This window comes from Calidris pugnax, unplaced genomic scaffold (assembly GCF_001431845.1).
Source record: "Calidris pugnax isolate Ruff unplaced genomic scaffold, ASM143184v1 scaffold132, whole genome shotgun sequence".
NCBI lineage: Eukaryota > Metazoa > Chordata > Aves > Charadriiformes > Scolopacidae > Calidris > Calidris pugnax.
In genome coordinates, this window is record NW_015090910.1 from 2,794,611 (window position 1) to 2,811,857 (window position 17,247).

Consider the following 17,247-nt stretch of genomic DNA (forward strand, 5'->3'; position numbering starts at 1 on the left):
TGAGGGTTACAGCCCAACCATACAATTCACCTCAAGCACCCTGACAGTAGAGATATAAACACCACCAAATGGAGTATCTCCACAGGGGCATTATGGAAAGAAGTTATAGGGATATTAAAAAGTGCAAAAGAGGATATATCCAGAAACAGTAATATTTGACCTAGTCTACTTTATCTTATTAAAATTCTAGACAGAAGTGCCCATTTCATAAGCATATAAAGAAAAGCAAATGGACTCCCTGAGATAAATTAATGGACTTCCTTCCTCTGGTAATAAAAGAAGATGAAAAATGTAATTTATTTCTTTATACAGCCAAAGTACAAAACAATGAATAATGAAGCTGCATGAAAATTATGCTCTCTCCTCTTTCATCTTCTGCTTTGGGAGAATAAGCAAGCCAAAGAAACATAAAATCCCTTTATACCAGACATGTTAATTTCTCTCATCATTGCAGTTGCTGTTTTGTTTACCAGTTCACATATGAATCCATTGATTTTGAAGAACACTGAACACACCTGTACACTGTATTTGAGATGAACCTGCACCAGGACAAAGTCACCAGGACTTTGTTTTAGGGCACTGAGTCCTCTCTTCCACAGCTGATACATCCTCGAGTTGCATATCACAGCTTTTCACTGATGCCCTACAGGACAGGCAAAGTTGGATATGATCCAAGCCAAGTTCCTGGCTCCTTTTTCTCCACCTCCTGTTCCTCCTGAGTTTTTAGCAATAAGTGGGACCTGAGCTTCCCACAGAAGCTCTCCATTCAGAACCCTTCAACTTCATTTGAAAGTCTCAAAGATAAGTAGAGAACATTACTGTTGTATAACTAATATAACCATCTCACTTTTGGCAGAAAAAACAGAAATAGAAAGCATTTTGCTGCCCTGAAGGTGTCTTCCAGCTGAGTGACAGCTTCTCTGGGGGCCTGGCCAGTGTTTGGGGAAAAAGTGGATAGAATTAGGGGAGGGCCCCATGTGTTTGCTTACAGCACACTTACACATCACACGAGGCTGAGCTTTGGTACAGTTAAACCCAGACAGACCTCACCCACATAGCAAGTTACTAGCCACTGTTCAGCATCCATTTTCAACTTCAATAGCTAAGAAAAAAACACAAAAATAAACCAAAGGAGGATCTTCCATGGCAGACCCTTGTTTTGTTGCCACAGGTTTCTCCCCAACTGCTCTGCCATCTGCCAGGCAGCAGCCAAAACAGCAGCCGCTGCTTCATCCCCTCGTCCTTCCCTGACCTGCCGCCCCTCAGCCCCTCCTGGCGCTCAACGCTAACTTTAAAATACCCACCAAATTTTAAATTTAAAAGTAACCCATAATTCAACATTAAAAGTTACACCGAAATGCATTGTAGCACATGGAAATATGCATAAAATACAATGATTATTTTTTTTCCTCATTTCAGCTGCACAGACCAAATCAGACAATATATTTGCTAATGAAGATTTATCCTTCCCCCGGACAGTAAATGAACTTATTCTTTGTTTTTACATGGTTCTAGACACGCAAAAGGCCCAGCTGACAGCCTTGTGTAATACTACTGAACTAGCATTTATAACTGGGAGGCTCAGTCAAGCCAGAGAGCATTACCTCTCTCTTGGAGGTTCACTTCTAGACCTTGATGAAACTTGCTTTTGGTCCAGGCCCATCGCCGGCTGCGACACCTCTGCTGCTTTCCTGCGGTCGGAGGGCACGCTGGAAGAGGAGATTTCCTGTGATGAGGCAGCTGCTGTGCTTAAGGGAGTCTGCGATCTCGATCGCTCTTGAAGCCTTGCTTTCTTTTCTCTCGGTGCATCCGAGCTTCCTCCAGTCGCCGTGTCACTCAGCGTCCCGTCCTGGCTGGGCGAGGGCTGCGGTCCGCTTCCAAAAAACCACGCTCCGGATTTCGTTAGGATTTCTTGTTGCTTTCGACATAAATTGCATACCCACATAACCTAGTTGAAGACAACAAGAAGAGTCAGCGCAGCCAGCCCTCAGCCCCCGGAAGGCATGCTCCCTACCACCGAGCAGGTACGGTCTCTGGCTCTTCTCTAACCTGGTGAGGCTGGTGCTCACGACAGGACCAGAACATGCTCCCCCAAGCACTGGCTGCCCTGCCTGGAGCCAAGCATCCTACAGGCACATGCTGCGCGAGCTTCTCCCAAAGATGCTGCCCGTACAGGCCAGTCCCACGGGTGATGCTCTCCCCAGCCCAGCTCTCCTCCGAGCCCGTGCCCACCGCGTGGGGAAGGAGTGAAGAGGACAAGCCTGCCAGGCTGGGAAGGGGACATGTACCTCCGGTGGCAGAGTCCTGCCCGGCTAACTCCCGACCTCCACCCCACCAGAAAACTGACACGCTATTGCCCTTTAATTAGTATTTCTCACGTAACATAACTCAACGTTATCCTGCAAGCAAATTCAGTGTTCACTGCACATGGTTTTAGCTACATCCACAACAACTACTTACCAGAGATGTAAGGTAAGACCTAAAGAAAACTACTAATAGAGAGCTAAAAGCACTGATGAAAAGAATGCATAAATACCATATTTTCTACTACTTGGGAATGATCATTTACCATCTCTTTGACTTAGAGCTGTAGATAATATATAGAAAACTAAACGTGTCCCTGGCAAACACAATTAATCTGTGTACATAAACAGTGCTTCTTAGGATTTTTTTAATTTTTTTTTTTTAATTCCAGATATACAGATAAACAGGAGCACAGACAGTAAAGTCAGACTCTATGTTTCAAGTCTATATACAGCACAAGACAGTATTATGTACAGGAGTATATCACCAGAGGGAAAAAAAAAGGTTAATCAGGACTCTAAAGTGTGTGAGTATTGAAGAAGACAAAGTGAGACAAAGACAAAAGGAGTTTTGAGGCAGAAAAAAGGAAAAATGCATGAAGAATATACAAGAGATGGGAATTTTGTCAGAGAGACATGAGAGGAAAAGAAGCTGACAGCTAATAAGGAAAATGGGAAGGAAGCTCTTTTAGTTTAATGTGGAAAGAAGTAAAAGAATGGGTAAAACTGTAAAGAGGGTAAGAAGGATGGCAAAAGTTGGAATGAAAAATATGCTTGAATTATTTTGTGTAAACACAGGGATGATGCAACAGTCACAAAAGTATACAACACTTAAAAGGAACAGAAAAAACAATCACTTCAGGGAAGAAGGTGCAACAGGACAAAGCTCTGGTACAGAGTTCTCTTATTCTCTAGCCTGGGGAGGAAGAGCATGGCTTACATAGCATGATGAAAAATTTAGGTATTTTACATATTTAACGTAACTAAGATTTATTTAAAGCACCCTAGAACAGACTATCTGGTTAGGCATGAAGAATACATCAGAACTTCCAATACCATTTCTACTCTTTGACCAAACCCCACTGAGAAGGCATCCAACTCTTTTCCCTGGATTGTGCCTTTATCAAAAGATGACTGTTATATTTCTCCTATTTATGAAAGATAATTAAAATTAATTAAAATTTTAATAGATATTTTATCCAAAGCTACAGTTATTCCAACAGCGGCACAAACTGTGTTATGATAAAAACTGATATTCTGATAAACCCCCGCAGTAGGATAATAGGAACAGCAACTTCGACAAAATAAATACTAGTCCTTTAATAAAAAAAATCCCTTGATTCCAAAATGTCTTATTTCCTTCATGGAGTATACCTCACAAACCAGATTCAGTTTACCAGGCTATCTGTTCTAATACAATAGATTTTTGGTCTATCTGCTATTATTTTTACAGGTATTTAAAAAACCCCATGTCTTTATAGACTCTGACACAATTGCTAGTGGATTAGAGAGCAGGAGTGTGCATGCACCTGTCTGTCCATAAAAATCTATGGCAACGCTATAAACCAAAGCCATTAATGAAAAATATGTCTTTGCCTGTATTTTATCAATTTACAGGGAAAGGTGAAAAAAGTGTTAATAAAAAAATAAATAAATTACAGTTTGTTTACAGGAAGGATAAGGAATACTGAAGTAAAATTTAAATATTCTAATTAAATTACATATGTGTGTATGTATGCAAGCACATTTAAATGTAGAGATGGTAACAGACTTCATTTACAATTTAATGTATTTGATCATTTAAAATATGTATAAAGTATGTAATAAACGTCAAGAAATTACCGTTAATTTACATAATCACTTTTGATATTGTAATTCATTTTATGCAAAATGTCATGAGATCCAAACAAATAGGAACAGCTAACACACAAATAGACACAAAAATACAGAATGCAGAAAGAAGAAACACTAGACATGTAAATACAAACCCATTTTCTTACGGCTGTCCTTAAACACTGCAGTTTGGACACAATACACACCAGTCACCACAGATTACACAGAGAGGAATTCTGTGTTATACTCACATAGAAGCTACACTACCATCCCTGCTTAGGAACCTCTTCAGGACTTAATAAATGCTACCTTTGCCTTGAGATATATTCGGTCCCAAAGGAAAAATAATAAACGGTTTTCTTTAAAAGGAAAAAATAACAACCAAAACTTGAGGTGACAGAACAGTTTCAGCGACAAAACCGTATACTGAAAAACATTTTTAGAGAAATACGTGGAGCAAGCAGTTTAGCAGCATGCAGGAATTATATCCTGATTGAATATACTGGGATGCGGTCCAAACTAATCTAAACTAAAGCAGGTCTGTGTAATAACTTATCTTAACAATCCACAGATGTTAGGCAACTAAAAAAATGCTCTGATGAAGGATTACAGTTCTCTAATGTGGCTTCTGGACCTCCACTCGATGCATCAGTGAAATGAAGAGCATTAGACAATTTTACTCTGGCCTGTCTCTTCAAAACTAGTTTGTGTGTATTTTTTTCTGGGTGGAGAGCTCTGACGCAGCGCTGCAGGGAGTCGTTCAACGCACCCAGAGCCTGGTATTGCTGTTGGGTTTGTTTCTGCTTTACTGCATCCTTGCCCGGGTCAAGCTCTAGGCAATCCTGCTTCAGCAGGGGAGTTGGACTAGATGATCTCTATGGTCCCTTCCAACTCTAGAAATTCAGTGAAATTCAGTGAAATGCACAGGGAGCTATTAACGAGAACCGGTGAAGGGGTGCTCCTCATTCAAAGGGTTCATAGGCGTGGCTGTGGGGAAATGTGCACTTTCACAGCATAGCAAAGGGGTCTGGGCTCGACCGCTCCATCACAAAGCCAGAGTGGCACATACAGGGCTCAGCAGAGGTGGGTCAGCAGTTCCCACACCGATTCACGGGGAAACTTGACAGGCTGCGTGAAAGCATGCTAGAAGGATCCCATGCTTGCCTTCATGTGGAATAGGGGGGGTTTCATTCACAGAAAAAAATATTCCTCAAACTTACTCTTACGGGTACTGCTGAATGTGATCCACAATGAGTAGGAACAGTATTCCTGTACTAACACAACATGAAATTCCAACTTGAAAGAGCTCATAGTAAACAATATATACAACTATACACACAAAGAAAAAGAGCATTTTCAGTTACAAAAATAAGAACACTTCTTCATGATTACATATTTCAAAACCGCAATTTAGAACGCAGAAAAAGGCTTTTTTCAAATATACATTTCAAGACTTCCAGACATGCACTGGGAGGCTAAAGTCACGTTAGGAGGGACACAAATTTTGTACCCAATTTTTGTTAACACATGCCAGGCAAAACAAAGGCTGAAGCCAGAGCAAGCTCCCCAGATCCTTCACCCCAGCCCCGAGGGTGAGGAGACCCCAGACGGAGCACGCTCCTCCCCACTTGGTGAGCTGGGAAAGGGCAGACCCCAGGCACCCCGCGTCCCCTCCGTGCTGCCAGCCAGGGAACAGGGCTCCCAATCAGGCTATTCCCTGCGGAGCCTTCCCGCTATCTTAACTATTTCCCTTCTGAAGGGCATATACGCAGCTTCTTTCCAGCTGATTGCTTTTGTTAATGTTCTTTTAGCCACCTTCTTCTAGAAGACACTCGTTATTTCGCACAGATCTAATTAGGCAGAGCCTCTTCTCAGCCTGTGGCACCATTAGCTTCAGCAGAGCTCTGCCACCCCCCGCGAACCATCTCTTGGAAGTCAGAGGGAAGAAATGCTACCAATTTGCTCCTATAAATCTATTCATTCACAGAATTAAGTTAGACTATGTTTCCGGGATAACATAAAACATGCAGCAAACCATGAAATTAGTACAAGGCATTGCATTTATCGCTTTTGCTATATCAAAATGAATTCTGTAATAAAACCCTAGCTAAAGTGTCATGATGGCTCCAGTTCATTAAAATATAAATAAATGAAGCTGAAAATCTACTTGAATCCTTACATTAGCCCAAAATCTAAATAAGTAAACAACTCTGCCTTTCTAATGAAAATGTGCTTGTGAATCCAAGCTTTCATTAAATAGATTTTTCAAAATTTTACAGACAGCTAAGTTTTTTCCAGTGGCTCCTGGTCACCAAAAGGGAAGGTCTTCTCCCCACCTCCCTCCTCTCTTGCTCTTCTTTCTCCCTGTGAGGGTTTGTCCTTTCCTTGCTCCCAGTTTCCCCATACCACATATCCCCTTGTACCCTCTGCTTTGACTGTCAGGTCCTCCCAGAAGCCACTTGCATTTAAAAACATAGAAGAAACTTATCTTTATTTTTTAATTGGTTTGATTTTTTTGTCACTTCTGTTTTTTCTCACGGAGGGCTATGATGAGTAGTGAAATCACGCCAGGAACAGAGACAAGTGAGGCGTAGAGGATGTTTTCTCTACGGCAGTGCCTTGCCGTTCCCTGTTAAACTACATCTTGAAATTACACCCAAACCAGTACCTTGAACTAGCACAGAAATGTTTTTGAACACTGAAGCAGGGAGAGGATCCCTTCACCCACACCGATGCTTATGGGACACACGGGCCTCAGACATTTCAGGACTGTGACCTTAAAGCCGTGTTAGCACTCTGTTCTTCCCTTCCTGTGCAGAGCAGATTTTCTTCATAACTTAGTTTTTCAGCTTGGTATTTTTATCCCAGTTTGGCAAGAAAATGATGTTTATGCTGACAGCTGATTGGTTTCTTCCCCTTTTTCTCCCCACGCCCTCCAATAATGTTTGAACCCACTGGACAAATGCAATAAAATTTTGCACAGGCATGGCAGTTTTCAAGGGGTTATACTCTTAAAAGCTTCACAAAATAGGCAGCTTTATAAAAGCCCTATAAATACTTCATTAGTGCAATCTTTTATTGGGAACACAGAATCTACATAGCAATTCAGCCACAGGACATGCTCGTAGGGAAGGAGGACCCACTGCTCACACAACCACATGTCACCTTAACCGCTGCAGTGCCATTTACCTGTTGGACTGAGAGCATCCCTGAGGACGCTTAAAAGCCCACCTTCTCAGAATTCCCCACTTGCCCTAGAGAGCACACTCCCTACTCTTTTCCTGCTTGCTTTTCAGAGTTAGCTGAGATCTTTACTCTTTCCAAATCAGGTCTCATGCAGATCTTTTCCAGATCAGATCCTTATACAAATAAGGGTGAGAAGAAGATGCTTAAATTTCTTCTGTCTACACAAAAATACCTATAGGCATGGCAGATATTTAAGTTTCCATCCAAAAAGAATCCACTCACTGTCACGACACAATAAAGCGAAGCCCTGTGCCTAGTGACGGTCTGGTGCCATCAGAGATAAGTCAGCACATCCCACCTGGCTGCCTCGTGCCTCTTCAGGGGGCATAACCCTGCCAACCACATCTGCCAGCCACACCTGTGTGTCTTATGTACCACAGGGCAGCAGAAATGGCATCAAATGCCTGCTTTTAGGGCCATGTGTGAGCACACAGCTCACACACTGATTCTCAGCTTATTCCTGGCCTAAGTTTCTAAACCCACAAGTTTCTAAGCAAACTGCCAACAGAAAGATGCAGAAAAGGCACAGTGGAGCGATGATTCAAGGAGTTAACATCAAAAGGGTATTTTATGCCAGTTTTGTTGACACTGCTGCTAGCAACAGCATTACTAGTCATTTTAAGATAAAAACTGACTTTCTTCACATGCCCTGCTGCCAAAATCTCTCAACTACACCCGCCAATCTTTCAGAAAGCTCCCAACAACTCCCACAAAAATTAAACGTTCTCTAGATTAAACCTGCAGCAAGCTGAATGTTGGAAGTGTTACATTCAGGCAACTAACAAGTTATCACATGAAATAATATCTCTAAACCAGCGCACAGCCAGGCTCTGGCCACTATCACAATGCACTTCTCTGAGAATGCCTTCAGAATCCAAGGAAGAAACCAAAATCGCTAGTGGAGAAGTTTTTGTCTAAAAAATTCACACTGACACATTTGCATATAGTAATTTGAAATATTCTCCCCCGCAAGTTTTTTTTTCTAAATCTACTACACAAATTAATTATTACACACCACTAAAAACATACTACAAAAATTGCATTGTCTTAGTTACAGCTGTGACCTCCTAAAGCAGAACAGCTTGGACAAATTGTAAAACCTTGCACACCCTTGTAGCTCTGGCTTTAGGTCTACTTCTAACTAAAATGATCAAAAATTACAAACTTACAATTTGGAGGGAGACAGGAGAGACTGTTATACCAGGAGAAAGGAGGGGTTAAAAATCAAAGAGACTATCCTGGATTTTAAAAACCAAAGAGACTCAGGAAGTATTAATTGTTTGGAATGATTTGTCTGGGCTTGAGAATTTCTTTCTTGGGAAAAAAAGTAAACCCTCAGGAAAAGATGATGGAGCAGCAGACAGTACAGGCTTTATTTATCCAGAGGTCACCGTGAGGAGGCTTAGGCAACTTTTTTTGAAACTCAGCAATCTCAAACATCCCAATGGTTTGATTCCTCCACAGGTTCTGTATTTAAGCCTACCCCATTTAAAATCCATTTTCTGTATTTTCTCTCCTTCCTCACTGATCTCATCCACACTACCCAATCCCATCCTTGCTATTGTTATTTCCTTGGCAGGGGGAGAATTCTAAGCCCCAGCAACAATCACAGCTTCAGAAAGCTCTGCTTTGGTCTCACTCTTTCCTCATAGATCAGTTTCTTTTTCAACTTTATTCCTCTTGCCTGATTTTCATTCAATCTCTTAGTATATTTCTGATAATGCAGCAGCCACTAATTGCTAGTCACATTTCTTGTAACATCAATCTCCACTTTTCATAGACCATTAAGCTACACTAGAAATCATTATTTTATAGATCATTTTTGTATATTCTTCTAACCTTCTTAAAAACAAAAAGTTTTGTCTAACTATTTGAACATTTGGCTGTCTTGATGAGCCACAGAGGCATCAGTTGTACTCCTCTTAATCACTTCATGGTTTCCATAGTTACAGGTATACATGGAACATAGACTTCTGTCATTTTTAAAAATTATTTCTAACAAAATAAGATAAATGGCGTGAAACAGCTTACAGCCAGGACTGACAGAAAATTTCAGTTGTCATTCAAAAAGCAGAGAGAACTCTCCAGAAGCTTTCCACTCCATTTATCCACTTATATATTTACAAATGTTACTAAAAATAGACAAATGCTGAGACAAGACTGTCTTTAATAGTGCATGAGCATGTACATCACCTCTGCAGGAGCCTGCACTACACCATTACTTATGTTTCTGTACTATTCTTTTATATAAATATTCTTTTACATAAACTATGTCCAAGTGTAACCACGAGGCAAGAGAGGGTTTTTTTTGGTTTTTTTTTTTTTTGGGGGGGTGGGGGGAGGAGGTGTGAATGGAAAATAATGTATGAAAAAAGAAATTGGAAATGTGTAGCTGCAGAGAAGTTGTAAAGAAGGTTAGTCAAAACGGAAACACAGTCAGACTGCAAAGTCAAATTCCTGAAGTAAAAAAAAAAAAAAAACTCATGGAAGGAAAAGTGAGTGGATCAACTAATGGAGGTCACAGGGGACTTGATGGGCATGAAGTAAATTCTCATTTGGCACTCTCAAAAACAAAAAAATTTAAAAATAGTGTTATGGACTCTCCATCCTTGAAGACATTTAAAACCCGATGGAACATGGCCCTGGCAACCTGATGTACTTGTGCCTGCTCCAGCAGAGATTCGGACGAGAGGATCTCCAGAAGCCCCTTCAAAGGTCAACCACTCTGTGATTCTGTACGGAATAAAGCACTGAGAAATTTAAATATCTGGGCCTTATGGTTCTTCAACTCTTTTAAGTATTACTAGGCTTGCAATATGTTACTGCTAGAAGGTCTGTTTCTTTTTGTCTCACTGTCTATGTAGGTTTCTGCCCTAAAGCAAACAGTACATAAAATCTGAAAAGTTCTGAGTTGGAGAGGCACTGTAGTCACACAAGGGATGATGGAAGTCCACAGCACATTGACCTGTTCTCTTGTAGGAGCATACAATAGTCTACAGACATAGCTAATTCCCTTGTCTGTCTGAGAGTTTAAGATTAGCTCCACCAAATGCTGGTGGAGTGACTGTGTGCTTGAAAGCTTCCAATATGCGTTACTGAGAACCAAGCTGTCTTCTATTTATCTCATATATATATATACACACATATACACGCATCTCCAGAGACGTCAGAGATTAAGTCTCTCTATCCTGTGTTGAAGCAAGGTGTTAACAGCTGATGATATCTCTAGATTCGACTAAAGCCTGTATTTGGTGTTCCCAACCTGTGAGATGTGTGTCACTGTTGAGTTACTCAGAGGAACATGGGTCCCCGGGAGATCTGTTCTGGCCACCTCTGTCTGCAGGGACAACTCCAGGGAAAGAATAATGGACACAGGAGATGAGCAAAGCTTACAGAGACTTCTTGGATCCATAGGAAGTGATAGTAGAGACTAACAGAGCTATGCAGACATGATGCAGAAAGCCAGGGGCTGTGAGGACAAAGAGGATCGTTGCTGGCTGTGTAAGTAGGGACAGAAGGCAACAGAGGATGCTGGCAGTTCAGGATATTCCCAGTGGGAATAAGCTGAATATACAGCAGAGCAACAATCAAGTTTGGACAAAGATTTTTATGGATGACAAAACCACCTGCCCAGGGAACGTAAGGGAATGTGTGCAGCACATTCAGATCTGTTAGTTCAAACAATTGCCCAAAAACACTGAGAGGACATAAAGCACCTTTTTGACATTGCAGGATAATCTCAGGGCAGTGATCTCTGCTGTGCAGGCTGACAGAGGCCTTTTCTGACCACTCGGGCTGATCATCTTTCCAACTCACAGGGAATCGCGCTGAATGACTATAAGCTCTGCTTACCAAGAGTTTCCCTTGTTCCCCACCCATTCCTGTGCTGGCAAGTTCTGCTTCTGAGTTTTGCTTAGAGATCCCACACCCCCAGGTCCACACAGAGCCTAGAATAAGGTTGTCAGAGCCTTACGGCCAGACTGTGAAATCGAGGTGAGGGATTGAGTGCGGGAGAGCGTGGCACCAAGGGAATGGTCCCCCCACCCCCGGGCAGTCCCGCACACAGCCCGGGCTCACACCTCTGCCAGGGACAGCCAGTGCCCTCACCAATGTCCTCCTGGGGCTGGGAGCAACAATGTGAAATGGTCTCCAACTGATCTGCTAGAGACTTCTATCGCATACAGATACACTACTAAACACAATCCCCAAAAAACTTGGACAGGTAAGCTTAAATAAACAAAATCATGAGAAACCTCTACCAGTTTGATCCTTCATGCTGTAACTTCTCTTAAGCAAGACCAAACATTCCCAGTGAAAGAATAAAATTCATATGATATGATTGTACATTATTTTCATATTATTAATATTTATTTTTCGGAATTAAAAAAAAAAAAAAAAAAAACATCACCAGGGTGGAAATATAGCTAGACAGAACATTTCATACTTGGGAGATGTAAAGTATCACATGGTACCTACTTATAAAAGGGTATTTTGCACCAGTTAGTACTGCCCAGTAAGGGTTTTGACAAAGCACCAAGTAGGATTATGCCCTATACATGTTGTATACATTCATGATTCACAGTCTGTCCCAGACTCAGCCTCTAAGTTCGTAGCTTTCTTCACACAATTAAAAATACTTAAGCTTGATTTTTTGTTATGCATGTAAATGCATGGAATGTTTATAATTACAGAAGGCATATTCTTCCCACTTTGATATCATCTCTGCAACTTCTTAAATGCTTATAACAGCTATTTTTAAAGCAAAAAAACACTTTCTCTGTGCAACATTCTGCCTTGTGCAGAGCAGCCACCTGACCTCCTCTTCTGAAGAAGCTACCAGACTGTCCTCAGAAATCACAGCGTAACATATGAGTTGGCTCAACACCTTATTTTGCAGTTACTCCCTTACCAAAAGGATGACAAAGTTTTTTGGCTTTTGGGGTTTTTTTACATTTCATCATTGTTGATCCTACCTTCTGAGATGTCCATGGTCCTTTCTCTTAATTCTCCCACCTCTGGCTCCAGGTGCAGAGTCTGAGGCTAAGTTGGTTAAGTCTGTGCTATCTGTGCTATCAAGCTCGAGCACAAAGGAATCTCAGTAAATCTGGGATGGAAGATTTGAGGAAGGGGAAGAGAGAATATCAGTGTTCTACAACAAATCTGAGTGGATATCTAAGATTTAAAAAACCAAAATAAGAAAACAAAGCTGGGAAAAACAACGTATTTTTGGTAAGGAAAAGTGTAGATTTTTTAGGAGAGTAAAGACTACAGGGTGACTGAGAAAGGGATGAACAACTAAGTTTGAATATGGAAGATTTAAAAGATAAGGAAAAGGAAAATGGGGCAGGAAAATGCAGTGGGAATTTTGTGCCAGCTTAAGAATATTATAAATTTTTTAACTGATCTAAACCACAGACTGTTGACAGCCAATTCACAGACCATCCCCAGTATCAATTTCCAAAGCTTGCTACCCTCAATTTACAATACTACTGGCAGACACGCAGGGAAAGAGGAAAGTTTCAGTAAGGTAAGAAGACATACATTACAGTTGGGAAATCCAAACAGTAATGATATTTCATTATCCAATGAAGCTACTGTAACAAAAACAGGTTCAAAACTTGAGATCAGAACTTTGCTAGATGATGAGACAATCATTCTGATCTTCTGCACTTACCTGTGTATTCACAGATATCTAATGAGGCTTTGTATTTCCTAAACAAATAAAAGGCATATAGAACAGTGATGACTTAAGGGTATGGGGGGAAGAGGCAACAGTGAAGGACATCCTGCCTCTTTATTTTAAGAAATAGAGGGATGCTTACTCCATGGTGGTACAAATACAGGGACCATGAGCCCTCAGTCCACATTTACACATTGGTTAAGGCTTTTTATGCTGATGTGTCTGTTGAACAGGATGTACAAGCCATCTTTTTAACCAGCTAACTCATTTGGATGTGTGTATCAGGAGCTAGGAGAAATTTAAGGCCAGCTAGATTCCTCTTAAGTGCTAGCTCCCAGGGCACTTACACCTTATCTAGAGTAAAGAGAACTACATCAGCAGCTAAGGAGAGAACACCCTTATTTCCTCCTTGGTAGAAGGCAGCCTTCCATAGCAACAGCTTCCAGAGCTGGTGGGGTCCATCTGCTGTTGCCTAAACTTGGATCACCTTTCCTGCATATGGACGTGAGCTGTATTTCATATATTCAGTCATATTTGAAGTAGATGAAGGCTAAACACAACCACAGGATTTGCAGAAAGCAGGAGTTTTCCTGATCACGTGGTACATCTGGAAAAAAATGACTTTCAGATACATCGGCCCTTTGCTTGGTCCAATAAGCTTGACCATTTTGAACTGAAAAGATCATTTTGCCCAGCCCATCTGATAATCTTTCTGTGCACAGAACCATTCCTCTCTGTTATGATTTGATCCCTCCATGTTCTCGCGAATCCATCTTTGGACTTTTTTTTTTTTTTAAATTCAGATTACATAATATAGCCACCAGAATCATCCCAGCCAAACAAATCAACTTTAGTTATTTAAATCCAAAACAGACATAAAAGAAAAATCAGACAATTCCACCCTTATCCACAGCCATGGGGTTTTATGAAAGGTTTTCTAGATTTTATTTCAGTAATATCTGTTGTCTCTAGAATGTGAGTTTCATCATTCATTTGTATTTCTCTCTAGTTTATAATTAATTTTAACTCTATACTGAAATACTTTAATCAGGTCAGTAGACTACAGATTAATAAGGTTAGCACTGTTCTACTCTGGTTGTCTCTGTAAGTTTTAGATGATTACTAAAACCAGCGGTTTATCCCAGCTTAAACACGACTGGTTTACTGGAGGTCAGACTCTGACAGCCCCGTTGTCTTTAATAACTTTTTCTTAACCACTTCAGCTCTTTATTGTCTCTAGGCAAAAGAGCACAGGGAAAGAGGGAAGACTTGTGGGACGAGGCGGCCAGGAAGAAAGACTGTCCAAGAGGACACAGGCAAACAGGTAGAAAGGTTCAAAGTAGGGTGAAGAGAAAAGTTAAAAAGGCAATGACAAGCGGAGGAGAAAATTTCAGAGAGAGGCAATAGGGAGAAAGTGAGACAAATATCAGGAATGAAGAGGAAACCATCAAAATCGGGATGTTGTCTTGACCCATAACAGAGATTACTGCATTTGGAACAGAGGTGACACACAAATACAACTTATTTCAGAGGAAACTACTTCCTGTCCTCAGTTTGGGGTTTTTTCTTTGGGATTTTTTCTTCAGGAAAGAAAGAAGGCATTTGAGGATTCAGGGTTATCTTTCTCTTCTAAGAAAAATGTTTTTTTGGCAAGCTTTGCATCTCTTCAGACAAAATCAGCACCAGGCATTAACAAGCCTACAAACACACTGTGCACTGTGACAAACCATCCAACAAATGAGCTCACCAGGGCTCTCAGTACGGAGCAGAGACCAGCGGCAGATGGAACGTGAGACACTGAAGCTCTAAATGGAAACAAAGCATGCCCAGCAGCTTTTGTAATAATCGTGTGGCACTGCAGCCTTTTGTTGGCAAATCCTTCACTACTTTTTTGTGTGTGTGTGTCTCCTGCCTATTTTAAGAAAACAAGAACTATAAGAACCATTCTACTGTTCTGAAGCATTAAGTTCAACAACTACAGGAAACTTTTTCCCCCCGAACACCGGCGACAGGAGCGTTGCCAGCCTTATAAGCCATTGCTGCTTCCAGAATGTGACAGAACAGAAAGGTTTCAGATCAACATGGAATGTCACACTCTGCATAAGTCTTTTGTATCCCAAATTTGTCAGTCAGCTGCTTTATACAAAAAGAAAAGAAAAAAAAGCGCGCTTTCTCCTAAATCAACCAGACCCCCTTGGGTTTTCTCCAATCACCATCTTAGCCCCAAGAAGGCTCTAACATTCTAGCCTAGATCAAACTAGTTAAATAACTTCCTTTAGCTGACTACTGATCTTTATGAAGCTGGATACTCATCATCAGTTGAACTAGACCATTCTTATTACCTGAAGGTTGTATATAGCAAACTTTGAACAAGAGTTTTGAGTGTCTGATTGCATGGTCATGGAGTTAAAAAAAGATTCTGGTCTTCAAAGATCTATGAATTATGCTCAAGAAATGGAAAAAGAATTTTCTAGCACTAATAATTTATATCCTAAATAAAATATTGAAATTTGAACTGTGGGTTAGTACAATTTTCAGTAACATACAAAATTTTCTTGTCCATGCTTGCCTTTAATGTGGGAAAATAAAAATAGAACTCTCTATAGCAGAATATATTCACAACTTTCCACACATCACAGACTGCAGAAGACCATAGACACCCGCTTTGGAGAAGGTCACTTTATGTAGGAGACAAAAGGCTAAAAAAGTATCTGCTGCTGTGTGGATTGTCAGGTTGCCTGCAGGGGAGCAAAGGCGTAGGCTTGCACAGAAGACTCAGACCAAGCACACAGAATTTCATTTGAGATAAGACTAAAATAGGTTCCCGACTCTGTCTACAGGCCATCGCTGCTGACTGATTTCCTCCTGTAACTCATGAAAATCTATAGCAGGACTCAGCTGCCTCCACGCTGGCCTCCAGTTCTACCAGCAGTGCCTCACCGTTCCCCCAGCGCCGAGCTGTGTGGTGTGACACGGGGATGGCCCAGGAGTCACCCTCACCGGGGGAGGCTGAGGAGGCTGCTGGAGAACCCCACAGTGCCGTGTACCGCACGAGGCCACCACAGGCTCTGACCCCAAAGTGGCACCACAGCTGAGAAAGGCTGAGCGGAGTTAGCTCAGTTCAGAGCAAGCTGAACCACTCTGAGGGACACTCACCTCCTCCAGCAGGTGAGGGAAAGCGTGGACACAGCTCACATACAACCTAGGGGTTCTGATTCCTACGCAGTCTGGCAGGTAAATGTATTGACTTAATTTCTGCTGGACACCTCACCAGCCTCCTCTTTAATAGTCTATAGAAGCGACCAAGAGGGCAGCTCCTCCAACACAAACACTAGGCTCTACTAAACACTTATTTTCTGAGCAGAGAAACATCTACTCAGGTGTACACAGCAAAGGGGTGTAACCTGCAACGTAGGACACTCACATATCTGCAAGAGTAAGGCTGTATCTGTGCTGAAAGCACAGGGGAAAAGCAGGATGTGGATGAAATCTTCCTCTGTTTAATTCCCCACTCCACCCTGTGTCTTCTCCTGCTGCACTGCACTGACACAGGCAGGAACCTGCCTCCGTGGGCTCTTAAACCCACCCATCTGTCCCTGCTTTGGCCAGGGAAGCAGCCTTCTCTGCAGCTGAAAGGACTGCTCCAAATAATCCCAAAGGGTAACAAAGCTGTCAGACTGGGAAGAGTCTGCTGGATGGACCCTCAGCTGCCCCCTCCCCATTTGCAGAAGCTGTTTGGCCAGAGAGAAAAAGTTACAGTGAGAAAAATTAACTTTGCTGATGCGTGCATGGGTAAGGAGTGGAATCCGTGGGTTTTGATTGCTTTCCCCACACTGCAGAGATACAAGGTGCACGACCACTAATAACACCCCAGCAACACGCAGAAACTTCCTCCGGTCATAACACAACCATTCTGTGTGTGCTCATCTGCTTAGAGAGCCTCAGCACCTGCTCATCTTCGCCATTAATCTGTATTTCTCAGTAACAAACAGCTTTTGACAGTGTAATATCCCCAATCATTTGCAGAAAACTCAACAATTCAAAGGGTTTGCTACAGGATTCTGCTTTTTATGGGCAAGTTAATTACAAATCTAATAGATCATTGAGAAAATAACATCTAATTCCACATTTTCTGTAAACCTGTTGCATGTAAGTTACTTGAGGAGAGTTTTAGCTGGAATGCTG

At 41.6% G+C, this 17,247-nt stretch overlaps 1 protein-coding gene across 12 annotated transcripts in view; it reads right to left on the reverse strand.

Moving 5' to 3' along the window:
- Positions 1-17,247, reverse strand: part of RIMS1 (regulating synaptic membrane exocytosis 1) — a 227,620-nt gene that overhangs the window by 145,656 nt on the left and 64,717 nt on the right. For 11 of the 12 annotated variants that reach the window (XM_014949338.1, XM_014949348.1, XM_014949342.1 and 8 more), the window contains exon 3: positions 1,605-1,948. In XM_014949338.1, coding sequence (XP_014804824.1) covers positions 1,605-1,945 — 341 coding nt within the window. In that variant the 5' untranslated portion in view covers positions 1,946-1,948. Of the gene's footprint in view, positions 1-1,604; positions 1,949-5,356; positions 5,411-17,247 lie in introns of all 12 variants that reach the window. The other variant, XM_014949336.1, reaches the window with a different exon arrangement.